The sequence below is a fragment of the Glandiceps talaboti genome, chromosome 15, assembly GCF_964340395.1.
Source record: "Glandiceps talaboti chromosome 15, keGlaTala1.1, whole genome shotgun sequence".
In the NCBI taxonomy this organism is placed as follows: Eukaryota; Metazoa; Hemichordata; class Enteropneusta; family Spengelidae; genus Glandiceps; species Glandiceps talaboti.
The window spans coordinates 17,626,461-17,647,296 of NC_135563.1; the positions used below are offsets into that span (position 1 = coordinate 17,626,461).

At 34.8% G+C, this 20,836-nt stretch overlaps 1 protein-coding gene across 1 annotated transcript; it reads left to right on the forward strand.

Moving 5' to 3' along the window:
• Positions 1-8,215: 8,215 nt before the first annotated feature.
• LOC144446283 (transient receptor potential cation channel subfamily V member 6-like) lies at positions 8,216-20,583 on the forward strand. Its single transcript, XM_078136032.1, has 15 exons — positions 8,216-8,570; positions 9,782-9,955; positions 10,389-10,578; positions 11,401-11,554; positions 12,421-12,672; positions 13,230-13,388; positions 13,646-13,762; positions 14,576-14,686; positions 15,779-15,930; positions 16,745-16,854; positions 17,305-17,450; positions 17,763-17,879; positions 18,319-18,444; positions 18,928-19,081; positions 20,397-20,583. The coding sequence occupies exons 1-14, from the start codon at positions 8,216-8,218 to the stop codon at positions 19,033-19,035; spliced, it is 2,271 nt and encodes a 756-aa protein (XP_077992158.1). The 3' UTR covers positions 19,036-19,081; positions 20,397-20,583.
• The last annotated feature ends 253 nt before the right edge of the window (positions 20,584-20,836 follow it).

Here is a 20,836-nt window from a genome sequence, read left to right on the forward strand (position 1 = left end):
TCATAGGACCCTTTGTTTCCGCCAAATATCTTTCAGGGAGCATTGGATTTCGAAGCTCGGAGCATTAACTCCAATTTCAAGGTTGCAAACGTTTCCCACAGTAACGGTATTTGCCCTGTTGCAAATTCGACCAACTCCCGCTGCTTATGTAAGGGTGAGGCTGCGGGGACTACTTTCTATGAGATACAAGGCAGACACATTCTAAACTAGTTTAAAAGCAAAAGATCAGCTGGTGACAAGGAGAAATATCCAGACAAATAGCTGGGAAGAGCGGGAGAGAAGTGCTAATACCAGGAAAGGTAACAGACGCGAGACATAAAAAAATAACGCGTTGGCGATTTAAAGTCTTGGCATTTAAATACCACAGTGTGTAAAAAACACACACAAAAAACTACAAAACGACATTTTGTTTCTCTAAAGCAAATTTGGGAGATGACCACGAATAATGTGTTCTGCCAACACTTTACACGAAATAAAGAAAAACTTATGATATAACAAACTAATCACAAATAGCTCATAACAAGTGGTTTATTTTCTTGGACTTTTTCGTGCAACCACACGGCAATCTCATACACTCCCAAAACTGTACACATTGGTAACAACCGTATTACTGCTTAACAGGCCTAGATCACATCTAGTTTTACGATAAGTTCTTTACAATGTACAACAACGATGGAATGACAGAAGAAAGGAAGGAACGAGTAATAAATAAATAAACAAAAGAAACAAACATAAATAAATAAATACTAGTAAAGCAACAACTTAAAATTTAGATTTGCGAAATTTTTCATAAAGCGACTAGAATATTAAAACATACTTCAAAGTTGTTTTGTTTTTTTTGAAAAATGATATGAATCAAATAACATTGTTCAGATATCACGTTGCCTTCTCGTGTCCACCGTAATGAATAATAGCGAGACTCAAAAGAAAACTTTGGAAAGATATGCTACGATGATAACAAGAGGATAAAAAGCGACAAGAACTAAAATATTGCATTGTGCTGACTATACTAATGCCATTTCCAGAAGTTCATTTTTACGTAGTGTTTTACCCTCTTACAATTGTAATATCACATTACATCTGCAACACAATCCTTCGAAGTCACGAGAATGTTAAAACTCTGACCCTTTGCACTTAGAGTAAATCTCGTGTCAACTTCTTGACCTACGCTCAATAGTCAACATGTATAATTTACTTTTTCACATAGTATGTCTATTACAAACGCAGTCCTGTCGGTAGAACGCCTCGGATGAAGTTAGCCCTCTGGAAAGAACTTTGTTGTTGACTGAGTCCTTTGACAAATTGGAAACGCATGGCAAGGAGATTATCACACACAAGAATACGGTGAAATTAACAAAACAAACTCCAGAAAACCTAACAGTGCTATACAAGTATAGTGTTGCTTAGCACGCGATTTTTAGGATGAGTGCTTGCTTTGACGAGTCTGTGTTTTTGCAAGGATTAAAACGACTAAAAGCTACTTTGTAGGATTTGTGTTGTTTTAGATTGACTACTCCTAGTTTCTATAGGATAAAGTCATTTTTTAAAAACAACGTTTGTTTGTTTGAATGGTTTGTATGCATTACGATGGCTTTTAGTCTCAAGTTTAGATACTTTGGACATGAAGACATAAAATGCTTATCTAGGTACAATAACACCCAGCGCAAGACAGACATGAACCTTGAATACGACGATGTCCTTTCATGCAGGTGGTAACTAGTATTGTCAAAGATATATAAAACCAGACATGTGTTCAATTCTCCCATCAATCTTAAAACGTGGATTGCACTAGACAGGGGAAGGAATGTAGACAACAATATTCGAATTAAAAGGTCCTTCAAGTCTCATGTGAAAATAATTGGTATGATTCCACCTTCAGGAAATTGCGGACGAACCCACCCACGCGGTGTGCTATAAACAGTGCTGAGGTGCAACATTCTTTGTATCCACCTATAGTTTGTACTAAACACACCGCAGGCAGCTTTACTGTAATGGCTGTTTGTATACTATGCATCCTACTATGTTTAATAATACCGTGGATTATAAACAGACCAAAAGAACCTTCACAGTTTCAGTGAAATGACGGGTAAATATATTAAGAGTGATAAAGACCCTGAGACAGTCCGTAACCGAGGTCCCTTTTTATGTTTCGGGGGTACAAATTGAGTTATACGTTTTTTGGTATACCTTTTGTTGGATAATTGTATTCGGTTGTATTCTACTTACTGAGTCAATTGCTATTGGCAGAACTCAAAACTGTTATTGAGGATTTTTACATAAACAGTTCGATGACGTATTTTATTCTACGTGTACAAAAATATCCAGTTACCATTACCATGCTATCCAGTATGCTAACAACTTAGAATACAATTTCAGTGCAATGGAAAATATGCATTGGCATTAATATAAAACTAGTTTAGTAGAGTTTGATTTACAGTTTTATATAGGTGGGTCAAATAGCCTACACATTCAACTAGTGCTTGGTTCTTTTATGCAGGTGGTAACTAGTATTGTCAAAGGTAAAATATGGTTTTATATAAGTGGGCCAACTAACCTACAAAAACTCAACTCGTGCTAATACTTCAAAATTAGAATACAACATACACCGACGTAAACCGACGTAAACCGACGTAAACGCAGCGTGTTTGAGATAGTTGGGACCGCAATAATGAAATGGCTACGTACCTCATCGAGAGTTTTTAAATTTCTATAAATCTGTATAAGTTTACGCGGTGAGAGTTCTACCAGTTTCTAGAAAAAAAAAAGTCGATATGTTTTAGTTATTGGAATAATATAAAGATATGATGGAATAAAAATAACCATCAACATGGCCAAGAACTATGAAGTTGTAGAACGTGTCCCTTTAATGAATTATATTTGACACTGCAATTTCCTATTAAAACACGAGTTGCGCCTCTTGATGTGGTGTTATGATAAAATACAGTAGCTCTACAGAATGCAACGAAGGCACACTACACGTGTATTCAGTCAACGCGTAAAATAGTTTCAACGATCTTTAATCCTTTAGCGCTCGTCTGGATAGTTCACCTCAAATATCTCAAATGTCACGATGTTCACGAGTTCTTGCTTTTATGGCTCGAATTTATCGACTGACTGAGACAACATTTTGAGCAATAAACTTGAAAATTCAACGCAACAGCAGTGTAAGTGATCTATCATAATTTTGTAACGATCTCACACAATATTATATATTTATTCAACAAGTCTTTAACTTTGTGGATTCAACAATTTGTACCAGTTTTTATTTGACTGACATCTGTTCTGCCGATCTTGTTGTTTTACTGAAATTAACTAACTATTGTAACTAACTAACTAACTAACTAACTAACAAACTAACAAACAAACTAACTAACAAACTAACTAACTAACAAACTAACTAACTAACTAACTAACTAACTAACCAACTAACTAACCAACCAACTAACTAACTAACTAACTAACTAACTAACTAACTAACTAACTAACTAACTAACTAACCAACTAACTAACTAATTCCTCATGTATTTGAAATAATAACTTTATTACTACAATCATATAAACGCAAACAGTTTATAATGTAAATTTATAGCAGATATCTTGGAAACTGTTCAAATCAAGAGTAAGTTTGGCCTGCCACTCTTGCTTAAAGTTGTTGAAATGCTACTTCAAGGGTTCTTATTTCCATACATGTCTTCAGCAATCACTTTGTCAGAGGAAGGGTTCACGACTGAAATATCAGCTTTTCCAAATTCTCCAATTGCGCCGAGAACACCTTATCTGATACACTTTGCAGTTTTGAAAGATATTTATTTGATGTTTTGACGTTATGCATAAGTTTTATGACTATAGAAATAAGAATTTACTAAAATATTCACATTTTATCATTTATGGTTTCTGAAATTACTAGTATTGTAGTACCAGTCCGCTCCCATATATACATCGAGGAGAATAAAGGGAGAACTTACTAGTATACCTCCATGATGTATGTAAATGCTATACAAATGACTAAGTAATTCCTGGTATGGGCCCAGTCCCTGGGTCAGTAGTTCAGGAATGAATCCTGGTACGTTGCCAGACCAGGGAAACCACCGGTATGTAGGAGTAGCATATTTACATATATGGAAATTTAAGTATTATAACAATCCCTGGGATAGCAGTTCATGGAGGAATCCTGGTATTTTGCCAGCAGTAAGAAACCACAGGTATGCAGGAATACCATACTAATTTCACGCTTGCCTTCGGTGTTTCATGTTGATTATTTGCACACAATGCTCAAGTTCAGACAGAAATTCCACCCCTTACTTATAATGGGACTTGTGGTTGGTTTGTTAAAGTATTATGAAAGAGAAGAATTATCATAGTCTTTAGGGGCCTCATTACGAAGCGGGAAATGATGATTTAAAAGTTTAAATTTGACTTTAACAATAGACATTGGAATAACATTTACATATAACATGGGAAAAATACACGTTAATTAGATTTACGTATTGGGTTGATTAGTAGATGGATGGCAGCAACGCAAAATGTAATGTATTGTACAGTTGTTGTCGCTATGTATAAGTTGTCTACTAAGTATGCATTTTAATTTACTTCTCTTTTAGGGTGCAATATGGGAATTCATTCTATTATCACATGCCAGGGTATGATATTCATATTCCACCTTGGCTGCGAAAAAAGCAAGACACTCAGTACCTTTGCCACAAAGAGGTGTATCTTGGACGATGCGTAATTCGGACTAAGTCCACATTTTTTACTGTTTATTGTGAATGGTTACACGTTATTTAGTTTACTTGGAAAGTACTCCAATTGTCACACTCACTAAAACATTGTCATAATGATACGATTTTAAATGTTGTAAATACGTGTCATGGAATCATACAACGATTTACTGTCTAGTGTCAGTGGGCAGTTTCTAAAGCTAATGGTGTTTTAATACAATAACTTAGTAACCATGTTAGCATGTAAGAAGAACAAACCAAAAATGAAGAGAATGTTGGGACAAATGATGAAGAAAAAAGAGAAAAATTGCCCATTTTGTTGGTTCTTCTGTCGCCCCTTTTTCAGAGAAATCACATGGTTACGTTAGACCATAGACAGTGTCTATGATTAGACCATTCTCACAAACCAGAACCGTTATTCCTTCCGCGAAACTGCGAAATAACGAAATTGGTGGGGCGTCTTGTTGGAAGGTGTCGTAATAAACGAGGCTGTGGTTTACGACGATGCTATAATACTAGTATGGTAGCAATGCTCTATCGTTATGGTACTCCTCCCACGTCCTTTGCACATTTGTAATTGCCAATATGGCAAGATAAGTAACACATCAAGTTTAACAGTATATCATCTTTCAATCATGACTCAACTCCAGGGTACATTTTTAGCCACACACCGTACCCGTTCGCATTCTACGTTGTACAAACAAGAATCTGCTTACAACAACAAATTACAGACACATCAACTATGGAGGTCGTTCATTCTCGCACGTTGCTCCTAAACTGTGGATACCCTTGCCAACTGACACCCATCAAGCCTCTAGCCTGTATTTTTTCAAACGCATTTGTTCACCGAAACTTACAGTGCTATAACTATTTAGCGCTACTGAACGGATTATTGCTCTCAAGATATAAATCTGATTGATCAAATGATCGATGGATTGATTGATCGATCAATTGAATGAACGAACGAACGAACGAACGAACGAATGAATGAATGAATGTGTTATTATGTCATATATATATATATATATATATATATATATATATATATATATATATATATATATATATATATATATATATATATATATATATATGAAGTCAGTGGTAAGATTTGTCCGTAGTACAGTGCTCGATACGTCTGCACACAGAGCGGAGTATATGTTGAGGGTAGAAGAAAATCAAGTCGGGTTTTTCGTCTCTACAAGCCTGTTTCGTGAGTAAATCACTCGTCAGGAGATGTTGATGTACATATATATATATATATATATATATATATATATATATATATATATATATATATATATATATATATATATATATATATATATATAAATTGAACCTCTAGAGTGAATTAAATTATGAATATCCTCGGCACGGACAATGTCTGGTGTCTATATGTTAGGTCAGGGCCTCATGTCCGAAGTTGACGGACACTTGAGTTCAAGTCATCAGCTCTATTTTGATCAGAAATACGATGACAAATATACAAAATATTCCTCAGTAGATCGTTCGCACTTTTGAAATTCCTGGGTAATTTATGTTACGGGTTATTTCTGGTATTTCATTACCAGAAATAAGGCATGTATGAGTAATACTAGTAGTTGAGAGGGCAATTCACCCTTGGTATCAGTTTGAGCCCCGTGGGTTTCAACTCTCCTGAGGTCAAAGCTGGGGTTAAAACACTTTGCTAGGATCTTGATCTCCACATATCGTCGTAAATCACTGTCCTTTTTACGGCAACGGTAACACCACCACACGTGACGTACGCTCCCTTCAATGCAACATAGACCTCCATCCACGTGGGTGGAGGGTCTATGATTGCAAACAATGCCTCCTCATTTTCGTTGCGTCAGCAAAAATATAGGCTTTGACTTGCAACGAGAATAAAAGATACATATATCTTTGCTCTCTGCGGATAAATAAGGTTCACCTTTTTCTTGTAAATCTGAAATGTGTCATCTTTAATAATTTAAAAAATATATATGTATTAAAATATCAAACTTTGCAAAATAGTATGCTTAATCTACTGTAAACAACAACAACAACAACAACAACAACAACAACAACAATAACAATAACAACACATGTTCACAATTAATTTGACATGTCATAGTCGTTGAAATATGTATAGGCAAGTAGTGACCTAGTCCGGAGTAAGTCGGGACTCGATGCTGACTGTGTCCCTCTCTTTCTCCGTCTATTGAAAGACATTGTCGGTATCGTGTCCATACTCTGTCTGCAAGCAGAACTAGTAGTGGCCAAACCTTGTGTCACTCAATATCCCACTACTTGGCAATTTGTATAATTACAAACAAGTGTCCATGCTATTGCAAACGGACATCAATACAGGTAATAAATAACCACAATTAACGATCAATATATTGAGGTAATTTTACTTATCAGAAATACTGAACTGTTTTATGGGAAGCCGTTCAAAGGCATGAATGTATATTGAAAAAACCCTCACAGATTTTCCGTTATTATTTCATTGTATCATAGTTTTTCAGATATATATTTTTATATCATTTCAAAAATCCCTTCTGAATTTCATGGTTTTATTTGAGCCATGGGCACGTGTTGCTATTGGCAATACAAAGTAACTGACATTTTGCAACCATTATGTAATAAGTCGTTTTCACACTTGCAAACAACCGTAATTTTGCCCCCCTTTTTTTACCTTTGTGAAGAAATCGACTTGGTTAAGTATACTGCCATCTACAGGCGACCTTATATTTATCTTCGTCTTTCTAGGCTCGGAGTCATGTTACAGTACTTTAGAACCAGTTGATATTATTATTTAATTGGGACGATATTTTTAAAAGTGTATAGCGTCAGATTATCAAAATAACAGTCAAAGCTATTGATGTAGAAGAAATTCTTGAATGCAGAATGAAATCGAAGTTGATTAATTTTCAATCTCAATGAATAACTTTCCCATCGCAATATTGTGCCTTCCTTTATTCGCCTGCACGGTAACAGAGTATGAACGCTTCATATTTATTGAAAAGGTGACGGTTTGAACTGTTTATAAGCTTCCAATTTAGGATTATATGTATCTGGAATTTGGTGCCCTTACGGACATTATATTTGTTGTTGTCTAAAACTACGCCCCCCCCCCCCCCCAACTTCCATGATGAAACACTACGTTCTATATACACATTACAAACACAACTGTGTTCTTTTGGGTGTAAATGTAGTGATAACCTTATCATGAGAACGCGCCTAAGCCCATTTGAGACTACTAGTGACAGGACACGATTTGAGACTTCAAAAAAATCCCCATTAGTGTCCGTCCATTGTTTACATCTGTGTATCTACAATGCGGCTAGTTTAGTAGCGCGCGTTGCTTTCTCGATCTCGTATCTTGGATACGGAAGCACAAATCCCTTGCATACATTAAAAATGGCCGCTCACAGATGAAGTGAAAGTCCTGCAGTGGTGAAGCAGTGTTGTCCTGTTCGCGATCTTTTTAATAAGATACACATTTTCTTACAACAATGCCAGTAGATTTTGGAGCAGACGCTCAATGCGTAGGAGGGGGTGTTAATCAACAGAGTGACGAAACCGCTGAAGAACTGTACAGTCTGGCTAGTTTGAAAGGTGGTGGGTTGTTGGTCGATCTTATGCGAACTGCATTGCGAGACAATAATCACGAAGAGATTGACGCCGCAATCAAGCGAGAAGTGCCGAAGTATTTGTACAATGAGGGTAAAGAAACGGAAAGAATACCAATAACGACCCTAATAAGCCGAAGGAACGATGAACGACAGAAAAACAAGGTCAAAAACACGAAGAAGTCACACATATTGCGAAGTAATTCAGTGTCGTTGCACACCTTAACGGAACACCACGGTGAGTGTCATTGAAAGGGTTTTGTGTTTTTCTGGCCAGAACAGATGAACGTGTATCATTACGCAACAGAACTAAAATGTGTAGAACGATAAACAAACACTAAAATATGGAGGAAGCAGCTAAAACCACAGATAACTAAAAAATATATCTGTAAATTTAAGATACATGTCTAAATGTCTTCATTGCCATGATAACATTGTTATAAATCTTTTCGAATATAGTGTCTGCCATTTTAGACTATAATTATTATTTTAAAAAATCTAAAATTCTATTTATTAATCCATATACATGTTGTAGAAAAATATTCATTCCTTTACTTTAAATCAGCAAGACAGAGTAAACAAAAAATTGAAAAGAAGGGATCAATATACTAATGCAAAAGATTATTAATCATCATATTCAACCACAACGTTATATACTAAGTATGCTTCAGATGGTGACTAATTGAAACAGTCGTAGCTGATATCCAGTCACAATACTTGAGAAAAGTTAAATATTGTTATGTTCATACCAAGAAATACATTGTAATAATAAATGTATTAATGGTGATAAAGTAATACCTAATCTAGTTCCAATGTGACTACATGGTTTTCTTCTCAATCCTTCAGATGTCATCAGTGTGTAATGAAAGATTCAGATGAAACCTATATAGTCACTTCAAAACTAGATTAAAAAAGCAAACTTTATCACTGTTACTTTTAAGTAAATGGAGTCAGGTATCATATGTATCTTTAGACATTGAAATGTAGTGTGACATCTCATTCCAATCCATGACAGCTGTTTCATACTGAAGTGTATAGCATTTTGTACTCATGAATATTCAGTGTTCAACCATTGAATACAATATTTATGTTATCTCCCATGATGCAATGGCTTATAGCAAAGGTACACTATAAATGCACAAGATCAACTTGATGTTTCTCTGAAATTGCAAATAGTTGTACGTGATGTCTTGATTTCCTGGAGTGGCATTCCCCTTAAACATTATTCATAATTATTGTATGATCGAGGTCAGTAATAAATGGGATAAAATGTCAGGATAATTTCTAATTTACTTTTCCAAAGTGATTATATTCCGCTGTTTGAATGAATTTTTGGAACCATAAACAATGTATACATTCTTATTTCTCTGATGACTGGTCTTTCAAAGTGTTCACATCTCTAGGTATGGTATCTAAATGTTGAGATTGTCAATTTTATCTATTTTTCAGACTATGGTGCGAGAGATGTATGCTGGCATATAGACAAAAGAGGAACAGTTGGAGAGACTATTCTACATATTTGCCTGCTAAATAACTCACGCGTACATAATGAACTTGCCAAAAAATTGGTTGAAGCTTACCCTAAGTTAGTAGTTGATATTTATCTTGGAGAAGAATATTATGGTAAGTTGAAAAATAGACCCCTTCACCGCCACTTTGGTGGACGGGTCTATGGTTGGAAGCCTGTAGCTTCAACTAGGTGCTCACGCTTGAAAACAACAACAACAACAAGAACAACAACAACAACAACAATAACAACAACAAAAAAAGAAACAAATTGAAAACAAATGACAATAAATGAAGGAAACAGAGGTAAATAAAGCAATCTAGCCTATTCCACAGATTGTTTTTGTCCACAGGTTGTTACTTAATATTTCCCTCGTGGCCAAACTGTAAAATCTTTTGGGTTTTTTTGATAAACCTTACCTGCATATAGTATAAGTATAGTTTGCTAGTCGAAGTGTTTCCCTCAAGAACCAGTGTCCATTTTGGTATTGGACACTTGAAATAAAAGTGACTGCTTGCATTACTAATTTATTGGTGTTGATTATTACAGGTGAATCACCCCTACATATGGCATTGGTGAATGAAGATCCTGACATGGTCAACTTTCTAATGAAACATGAAGCAAGGGTAAATGAGAGATGTTGTGGTAACTTCTTTACTCCAGAGGACCAGAAAAGTTCACGAACATGTAATTTTGAACATGAATGGGTTGAAGTGAGCGAAAAGACAGATTATGAAGGGTGAGTTTATGTACATGTACACAGGGAAAATCTTTTTAGCATTTCTTGCAGTGCTGCTTCAGCGCTGTTGTGCCCAAGACAGGTCGGTGCTGTTGCAGTGCTGAATTTCATCACTGTGTGCAGACATCATTTTTATTGCTGTGTGCAGTGTTGAATTTCATCACTACATGCAGTGCTCAATTTCACTGCAGAGCACAGTGCTGAATTTCATTCCTGTACACAGTGCTGAATTTCATCGCTGCATACAGTGCTGAATTCACTGCTGTACACAGTGCTGGATATCAGCGCTGCATGCAGTCCTGAATATCATCGCTGCACCCAGTCCTGAATTTCATCGCTGCATACAATGCTGAATTCACTGCTGTACACAGTGCTGGATATCATCGCTGTACCCATGCTGAATTTCATAGCTGCATGCAGTCCTGAAAATCATCGCTGCATGCAGTGCTGAATTTCACAGCTGTACACAGTGCTGAATATCAGCGCTGCATGCAGTACTGAATTTCATTGCTGTGCACAGCGCAGCTGCAGAGTGCTGCAGACAAAGTTGGTTCTGTACACATATATAATTTTGAATATGAATGGGTTGAAATGAGTGAAAAAACTTTATGAAGAGCGAGTTCATGTACATGTAATTTTGAACATGAATGGGTGGAGCTGGGTGAAAAAACCTAGATTATGTCTGCATGAGTGGGTGATAGTTTATTCTCATACATGTATAGTCCTGAACATGACTTAGGAAAAAAATTACATCAGAGATATTTTGCATATTTGTCCATAGTGTTTCAATGATCTTTTTTCAAACTCCTTTTCAAACTTTAGACTCACCTATTGGGGAGAGTATCCTCTGGCATTTGCTGCGTGCCTTGATCAAGAAGAAAGTTTTAAGGTGTTGAGAGAGAAAGGAGGTGACCCTAACATGAAGGATAATAATGGTAACACAGTCTTACACATGACTGTCATACATAACAAGAAGGTAAACACTTCATTCAGCCAAGGAAAATATGAGTGACCTAAGGGGCCCTTGTCACTTTGAGTCGCTAGACTCATATTGACATCCCTTAGGTCATGAGTATTTTCTATGTGACTGAAGAAAAATATTGGAGAATAACATAATTATACCAGGGCCAGTAATATCAAAGCATATCTTGGAAAGTAATGGCAATTTTGAGTGTTTTGACTCATATTTCAAACACAGCAGAATCAGTGAAGTAGACACGCATTGTTGTGACATGGACGGCATTGTCATGACGTAGAACGACCAGGAAGTATATATTCCCTGAATCTGTACTATTTTGTTCAACCTGGCTAATGCATGATATAATAGACAGTATGTATGCAGCTTGGAACCTTTGCTGGGTTGATCTTAAAGAGGAAGGATACTGCGTGAATTCACATCGTTTAGTAAAAACAGATAAATGCATTGGTTTCACTCACTTTCACATATCAATAAGGATCTGGCATCGATCTGAACTTGAAGTGATTATGGGCCTTGCTTGATAACTTCTGATAAATACTTTGTCAACTGTTTATCTTGTTATATGACAAAACAAGTAGTCAACTTTACGTTTAATGTAAGTTTCAGAACAAGCAAGAACTTGAACATTCACATTTCTTTTATTAGTTATTTCAAAAGGACCAGGAATTAACTTTCATATGTCAAAGTTTGGAATGGATTTAAAAACTTAGATTTTCATGAAAATTTGTCCCTGAGGTGCAGTCTACTTTAATTTCTGTTTGTACTGTTTGTACAGTCATATGTTATTACAAAAGTTTTAAAAATTGTCACAGCCACAAAACCTGTCATCTTATCAAGTTCTTTTTTATGTTCTTTGCTTTCAGAATATGTATGATTTAGCATTTTCAATGGGCGCTACACCAAACATACGCAACCGACAAGGTTTGACACCATTGAACTTGGCAGCTAAGTTAGCCAGAAAGGAAATGTTTGATCATATCTTGGAGTTGGAGAGAGAAGTGTACTGGATATATGGTAATGTGACCTGTGCCGCGTATGCTTTGAATGGACTTGATAGTATTCATGCAGATGGGGAGATCAATGACAAAGGGGCATTACACATCATTGTCAACCAGGTATAGTATTATTTGTATGTGTAGCAAAACAATTAAGTCAACTTTATCTTTGTTCATTCTCTGAACATCATACAAGACATAGTGAAGTACAATGCACAAAATGCACATCAGCTTTTACTAGCTCAAAACTAATGATTTACCCACCTTGGTAGGTGCCCTCAACCAAATAACCTAATTATTCTTTTGTTTGCTACATACAATTTACAGAATCAGATAGTGATTTTAACCCATCCCACTGTCAGAAAACTTATAAGAACATACAGTTTATAAGTGAAAATGTCATGAATTTTGAAATGCAGATGTATTTTTGTACATCTTGAATAATCAAGTGGTTTGTTTGTCAAACCTTTTAATGAGGTGGAAGAAAACTTGTAACTACAATAATGTCTGTCCACTGATGGATTCTGTCAACATGCCATGAAAGTAGTTTTAGTTTGTGTTTCTTAGTTCTCTGATAGTCCATCCACTAATGCCATAATTCCACTAGCATGTATAATAACAGGTTCCATGACATATTTTAACGATTTTTGTCAATTTATATTTTTTTACTTTTTTAGATTGGACATGAAAATCTCGATATGATGGATGGTTTGATTGTAAACATATTAAAAGAGAAATGGAAACATTATGCCAGATATCGCTTCTTTCGAAGAGCTGCCTTTTTTATACTTTATCTAGTGGAACTCACAATAGCATTTTATCTCCGGCCAGGACGGGTAATGTTACATTTATAGACTATTGTGAATTCTTACTTTCCTTGATTTGATGTAACTGTTTTTTGTTATGACTAGAAAACAGGTGAAAGTTAGTTTCCAAATCAATCTTTTTGTTACAAACATTCTCAGTTTCCAAAACGCTGTTCATATTTTCTTTTTAGAAAAACACAAAAGGAATAGCAAGTACTAGTAATATTCACTTTTATATGTGATTGTGTCCTAATACATGTCTTTTTATGCTTTCTTCCTAATTCCAGGATTTGTATCCCACAGTACAAGAAGTGAATACAACAATAAATGGTACCAGTCAATTTGTAAATAAAACAGTCTACAACGATTGTTATTTACAGTATCATCACACGTTACAGAACCAGGTCAGTTCTTTCATTCCATTCTACCCTTGTAACATTAAAGCTACATTAGCTGTAACTGAAGTATTATCTTTTCAATCAGAGAACCAACAATACAACCACTGAAAATAGTTCAAATACCAATAATTAGACATTGTACATGTTAATTAGGAGTCGGTTGTATCCCTAAGTAGTACAGTGACAAGTTGAAATCGTGATCATATTGGAGTGCTGAATTTTGGGTGTGGACCCAAAAATCAATATGATTATATTTATTGTACTATATCATGTGTACAGCTACACAAATACAATTAAACATGAGTGATCAACTACTGGGCCTGAGGGTTGTGTGATACTATGAGTAAGTCATTATATCTCACAAAAAACAGTTTCAAAACCTTTTTCATTTGCAGCTAGTCCTTATTGTAATGAACAGGCTTTAAAAGGGAAGGTGACTTCAGGAAGCAAATTTTGTAAAGTTTGCATTCTGGAGAGTAATTTCATAACTTTACATCACTTACAGTGCACATGATTGCCGAGAAAAATAAAAGTTGAAACTTCCTGCTCATTCATTGTTCAGTGTAGGACCTTTCCATTGGCATGCTTTGTCTCATGGGAGTCAGCAGACATGCATAATTAATAGCAGAACATGAATATTCATGACTCCTAAGTGTTTATTACCATCAAATAAAACAACCATGAACATGGTCAAACTTTGTCCTATCCAGTCCCCAGCTGAGTTGACTCCATTGTAGGCCACATCTACTCTATTCAATGTTTACATATCTATATATGTTCATTTCATCTTACTTTTCTTGTATTTATGTTGACTTCTAGGTCCGTATAGGTTTTGAAGTTGGCGCTTTATTGGGAACAATATTGTTCTTAATATATTATGCGAAAGAACTGTACTTCCAAGGTTGGAGGAATTTTCTCTTTACTAACTTGGTGAGTGTGTACTATGTTATTGTTACAATACATATGTACCAGTGATTACTTGTATCTATGTAATTAGGCCTTTAGCAGGCACAGCCCAGAGAAAGTGGTAAAAGTTACCTTTTATCTTAATATAAAAATTACAAAAACTATGTGTATTTTCAAGACCGTGTCCGAGTGATATCCTAAATCATTGACAGCAAATAATGACAAATTGTATTGATATTGACAGCTAATAACAATAAATCATTGATATTAACCCCAAATAATGACAAATCATTGATATTAACCCCAAATAATGACAAATCATTGATATTGACAGCAAATAATGACAAATCATTGATATCGACACCAAATAACAATACATCATTGATATTGACACCAAATAACAATACATCATTGATATTGACACCAAATAACAATACATCATTGATATTGACAGCTAATAACAATATATCATTGATATTGACACCAAATAACAATACATCATTGATATTGACACCAAATAACAATACATCATTGATATTGACAGCTAATAACAATACATCATTGATATTGACACCAAATAACAATACATCATTGATATTGACACCAAATAACAATACATCATTGATATTGACAGCTAATAACAATACATCATTGATATTGACACCAAATAACAATACATCATTGATATTGACACCAAATAACAATACATCATTGATATTGACACCAAATAACAATATATATTTTGATATTGACACCAAATAACAATACATCATTGATATTGACAGCTAATAACAATATATCATTGATATTGACACCAAATAACAATATATATTTTGATATTGACACCAAATAACAATACATCATTGATATTGACACCAAATAATAATAAATCATTGATATTGACACCAAATAACAATACATCATTGATATTGACACCAAATAACAATAAATCATTGATATTGACAGCAAATAACAATATATCATTGATATTGACCCCAAATAATGACAAATCATTGATATTGACACCAAATAACAATACATCATTGATATTGACACCAAATAACAATACATCATTGATATTGACACCAAATAACAATATATCATTGATATTGACAGCGTAATGCTCCAGCCAAAGCAGTCTTCCTATGCTCGCTGTTCTGTATACTGTTTGCCATCCCTGGTCGTATTACATGTGAACCCATATATGAAGACATCATGGTGATACTAGCTATGCTGATGACCTGTCCATATTTCCTTTTCTTTTTGAGGTGAGTTTGTTGGGAAAATATCACTTTCTATCATTGTATGAAGAAATGAATTTAAAAGCAACTGTTATTCAGGGTACTAATCATTCATGTTTAGAAGGTGAAGACAAGTATTTAAAAAAAGCAGCCTCTTTGTGGAGGTCACTATGTTTTCAATATTCAATTTTTCAACTGTTTGTACTGTTTGAGTTTTTTTAACTTTAACATTTGGCAAACTCCAACGAGTTATCATAAATACTGATAATATTGTATTTTTAAACTGCTGATTATTCAAATTTTAATATTTTCAACATGTCAGAGCAGCTCTTCTTGAATTTCCCATGATTCATTATCTTCTTGTATTTCCCATGATTCATTATCTTCTTGTATTTCCCATGATTCATTGGCATTGTTTACCAGAGGTCAAAGGTTGCAATTTCTAAATGCTATGACGTTCACTGGGATTGTCAGAAATGTAGTTGCAAAAAGACAACACTTCTCGTGTAATTTTTTCAATAATGTAAATCAGTTTTTTAATTAAAGTAGAATATGGCCAGAGCATGTTATGTGCTTATAGATTAAAATATATAAATGAAAATCAAATTTCTAGCAGAATCAAAATCCATACCATCATAACATGACAGATCAACAATAGAATAAATGTTCACAGATGTAAATGACAATTTGTATTCATGTCAACATTTTCCCCCCATTTTTTTCAAAAAAAACGTTTCTAAAAAATGTTTTAACTCTAAGTAGCAATTCTCTTTTATAGTGTGTCAGGAGTAAAATGATGAAAAGGATATTCAAACTAACTCAAAATTGTTTTGTTTTTTAGGCCCTTCAAGTTAGTAGGACCTTTTGTGGTGATGATATATAAAATGATTCGAGGTGATCTTCTGAGGTTCTTTGCCATTTATCTTGTCTTTTTGATTGGTTTCTCTCAAGGTAAGTACAACATTTGTCATAGTATTTGATACCACTATGAATACTTGGGTATTTTGGTAGTTTTCCAACTGATGATTCTCTGTGTGTTTGTTTGTTTGTTTGTTTGTAGGAATGTACCTCATCTTCATTGGAAGTGGTGATTCACATGTGTGTGTGTGTGTGTGTGTGTGTGTGTGAGTGCGTGTGTGTGTGTGTGTGTGTGTGTGTGTGTGTGTGTGTGTGTGCGCGCGTGTTTGTTTGTTTGTTTGTAATGTAGGAATGTACCTAGAATTAGTAGAACACATTGGAACTGACAATTCTCCATGTGCTTTTGTTTGTATGTTTGTAGAAATGTACCTCATCTACATTGGAACTGATGATTCTCTATATGATTGTTTGTTTGTTTGTTTGTAGGAATGTACCTCATCTACATTGGAACTGATGATTCTCTATTTGTTTGTTTGTTTGTAGGAATGTACCTCATCTACATTGGAACTGATGATTCGCTATTCAGTCATCCTGTTAATGCTGTCTTGGGGATGTTTATAATGTCACTTGGAGAATTTGGTGATATCTACAAAACATTTAACGATACAAGACATCAAAATATGGCAAAGGTTGGTACATGTATTTATTTTACTTTTTAGCCCCAACACAGGTGCTGCCTGGATGTTGGTAAAAATTTAGTAATTGCATTTATTTTTCCCCAGTTATACATACTATATACTTGTGCAGATATAACTATTAATCTCCAATACATTTTGCCAGAATATTCTCATGACATTCAGGTTCTAACGTTTGATGCATAGGGACAAGGCCCCCTATGTCCCTTGTGTTTTCTGTGGCTGAATGAAATAAAATAATCTGAAATTCAATATCTAATATTTCTAATTGTACTGATCTGTCTTTGCTTTATTTTTGTTTTGTAGTTTTTGTTTGTGATCTATATGGTCCTGGTTACTCTACTACTTATCAACATGTTGATTGCTATGATGGGTAACACATACACTATGATAGCTGAAACTAGAAAGGAATGGCTTCGACAGGTATGATGAGTCACATTTCACAAAGTCCATATTTATTATCCCCTTTGAACATCTTTCATTATACCGCATAAGGCCAAGTTGATGCATTTGAACACAAAATGCAGAATTTTGCTTTGGTTATTCTGTGTCATGACGAACGTGTGTTTATGTGATGAGTTCTGTGGTACTTAAAGAATAAGTCAAAAATGTTTAGAATCACTTATTTTCTTCTGTGTAAAATTAACTTTACACAGATATAATGGTTTCATATTTTTCTCAAATGTTCTTTTTTTGAGCTGGAAAACACTTGTTACATCAGGGTTTTATCACTACTCATCTTCAACTTGTAGTGACAAGGCCCCTTATGTCAGTCATATTTTCCTCACTGAACATAGAAAACTATTGGAAAATCATATATAATGATATGTAAGTTATATGCTATCTAATAATTGTGTTTCAGTGGGCTAAGATTGTATTGGTCATAGAACAAGCCGTGTCACCAGATAAACGGAAACTTATGCAAATGAAGTATTCTCAACCAATGCAGACTGAAGGAAGGGCCATTGTCATGAGATGGCATCATACGGTTAGTTCATTTCCCGCCAAAATATTCTGTGTAAAAACATCAGAATTTTTACTACAGATTTCATTACCAGTTTTTTGGCAGACGATAATTTCATGAAAGGAGAAACTACATCAATAGCCTCTAAGTTATGCCATCATACGATAAGTGGATTTCCCGCCAAAATATTCAATGTGACAAAGTCTTCAGAATTTAAACTACTACATTTTTGTGTTTTTTTGAGTTCAGTACAGTTTTTGACAAATGGACAATTTTTTCTTGAAATTAGAGACAACATCTACAAAGGCTATACATGAAGCAGACAAGTAAAATACTACAAGCACCTATAGTACACAACAAAAAGTTACTCCCAAAGTTTTAACATGTCATATGTCAAGCGGAACATAAGATTTTACAAATGTTGTATTTTGAGCTGAAACTGAAAAAAAAATATTTTGATGAAAAAAAGGAATTTAACTGATATCTATATACTTCGTATAATTACAGCAAGAAGACCAGGAAGAACAGAGAAGATTCAAGGAACTACACGATAAACATAGTACTCAAAAGTTTTTTGCTAGAGATTCAGGGTGGCAGGACAAAGAAGATAGTTGAATCTGAAAATTAATATCACCACCACCTTATCACCAAACACTTGTGTGTATGTATTGATCACTGTTATTCACTGTTTAGTACACAAAACTAAGAACCCCCTCCCACCATCCCTTAATATTCTCCAGAAATACACCTGTGTGTATGTATAAATGTGTTGGACACTGTTATTCATTGTTTAGTACACAAAACTAAGACCCACGATACCTCTTAATTCTCCAGAAATACACGTTTTTGTATTGTCACTGTTATTTACTGTTTATTACTTAATAAGAGCAAAAAACTCCCCTGCCCCTCCAATTCCAATAAAATACTTCAGAAATCCATTTGTGTGTACCGGTATGTATTGGTCACTTTTATTCCCTGTTGATTATACAAAGCAAACAACTTGGTCTATCCCCCCCCCCCACCCCACCCCTTCGCAGTTGTCCAGGAGTATACTTATATGTATGTACAGGTCAATTTTATTAACTGTTTATTACATAGTGTGTTTGTCAGTAATATCTGTTTGTGATATTTTGTTTTTCTGTAATTTATGTGTTTGTCTGTAATATCTGTGTTTGTCTGTGATATCTGTGTTTGTCTGTGATATCTGTGTTTGTCTGTGATATTTGTGTTTGTAAAACTTGTATTTGTCAGCAATTTACAAATACATCAGTTTGTCTGTGATACCTGTGTATGTCTGTAATATGGTATTTATGTTTGTCTGTGATACCTGTGTTTGTCCGTACTATGGTACTTCTGTTTGTCTGTGATGTTTCAGATTGTCTGTAATAGTTGTGTTTGTCTATGATACCTGTGTTTGTCCGTACTATGGTACTTCTGTTTGTCTGTGATATTTCATGTCGTCTGTAATATTGTGTTTGTCTGTGATACCTCTGTTTGTCTGTGCTATGGTACTTCTGTTTGTCTGTGATATTTCATATTGTCTGTAATAGTTGTGTTTGTCTGTGATACCTGTGTTTGTCCGTACTATGGTACTTCTGTTTGTCTGTGATGTTTCAGATTGTCTGTAATAGTTGTGTTTGTCTATGATACCTGTGTTTGTCCGTACTATGGTACTTCTGTTTGTCTGTGATATTTCATGTCGTCTGTAATATTGTGTTTGTCTGTGATACCTCTGTTTGTCTGTGCTATGGTACTTCTGTTTGTCTGTGATATTTCATATTGTCTGTAATAGTTGTGTTTGTCTGTGATACCTGTGTTTGTCCGTACTATGGTACTTCTGTTTGTCTGTGATATTTCATATCGTCTGTAATAGTTGTGTTTGTCGGTGATACCTGTGTTTGTCAATACTATGGTACTTCTGTTTGTCTGTGATATTTCATATCGTCTGTAATAGTTGTGTTTCTCATTTGTTTCAGGGATGAAATACAGAAACAAATACATGTATAAAGGATTTTTACAAGGTAACCCAACAATAGAGACCCTGGATACTGCTGACTGGTCTTGGTATGATGATACTGGCAATGAGATCTTGGACACTTAGATGACGACAATGATGGCATCATGTATCTTGGACACTCAGATGACGACAATGATGTCATGATTTATCTTGGACACTTAGATGGCGACAATGATGGCATCATGTATCTTGGACACTTAGATGACAACATTGACGTCATCATGTATATGTAGTTGATGACAGTGATGACATCTTGAACATACAAGTGATGCAGTGCTTAGATTCTTCATTAGTTTGATATCACTGTAGTATAAAAGTATATGCACTGTTTTTCACAGAATGAAAACTGAAAGCATACAAAATCTTGTGCTAGGAGTATGATGTGAATTGTCCTTTTAT

Bases quoted from the DNA above. Each gene is read 5' to 3' on its own strand.
- LOC144446283 (XM_078136032.1), top strand. From the start codon at position 8,216: ATGCCAGTAGATTTTGGAGCAGACGCTCAATGCGTAGGAGGGGGTGTT. The intron at 10,579-11,400 runs GTGAGTTTATGT...TTCAAACTTTAG, and splicing joins GAAAAGACAGATTATGAAGG to ACTCACCTATTGGGGAGAGT. The intron at 18,445-18,927 runs GTTAGTTCATTT...GTATAATTACAG, and splicing joins TCATGAGATGGCATCATACG to CAAGAAGACCAGGAAGAACA.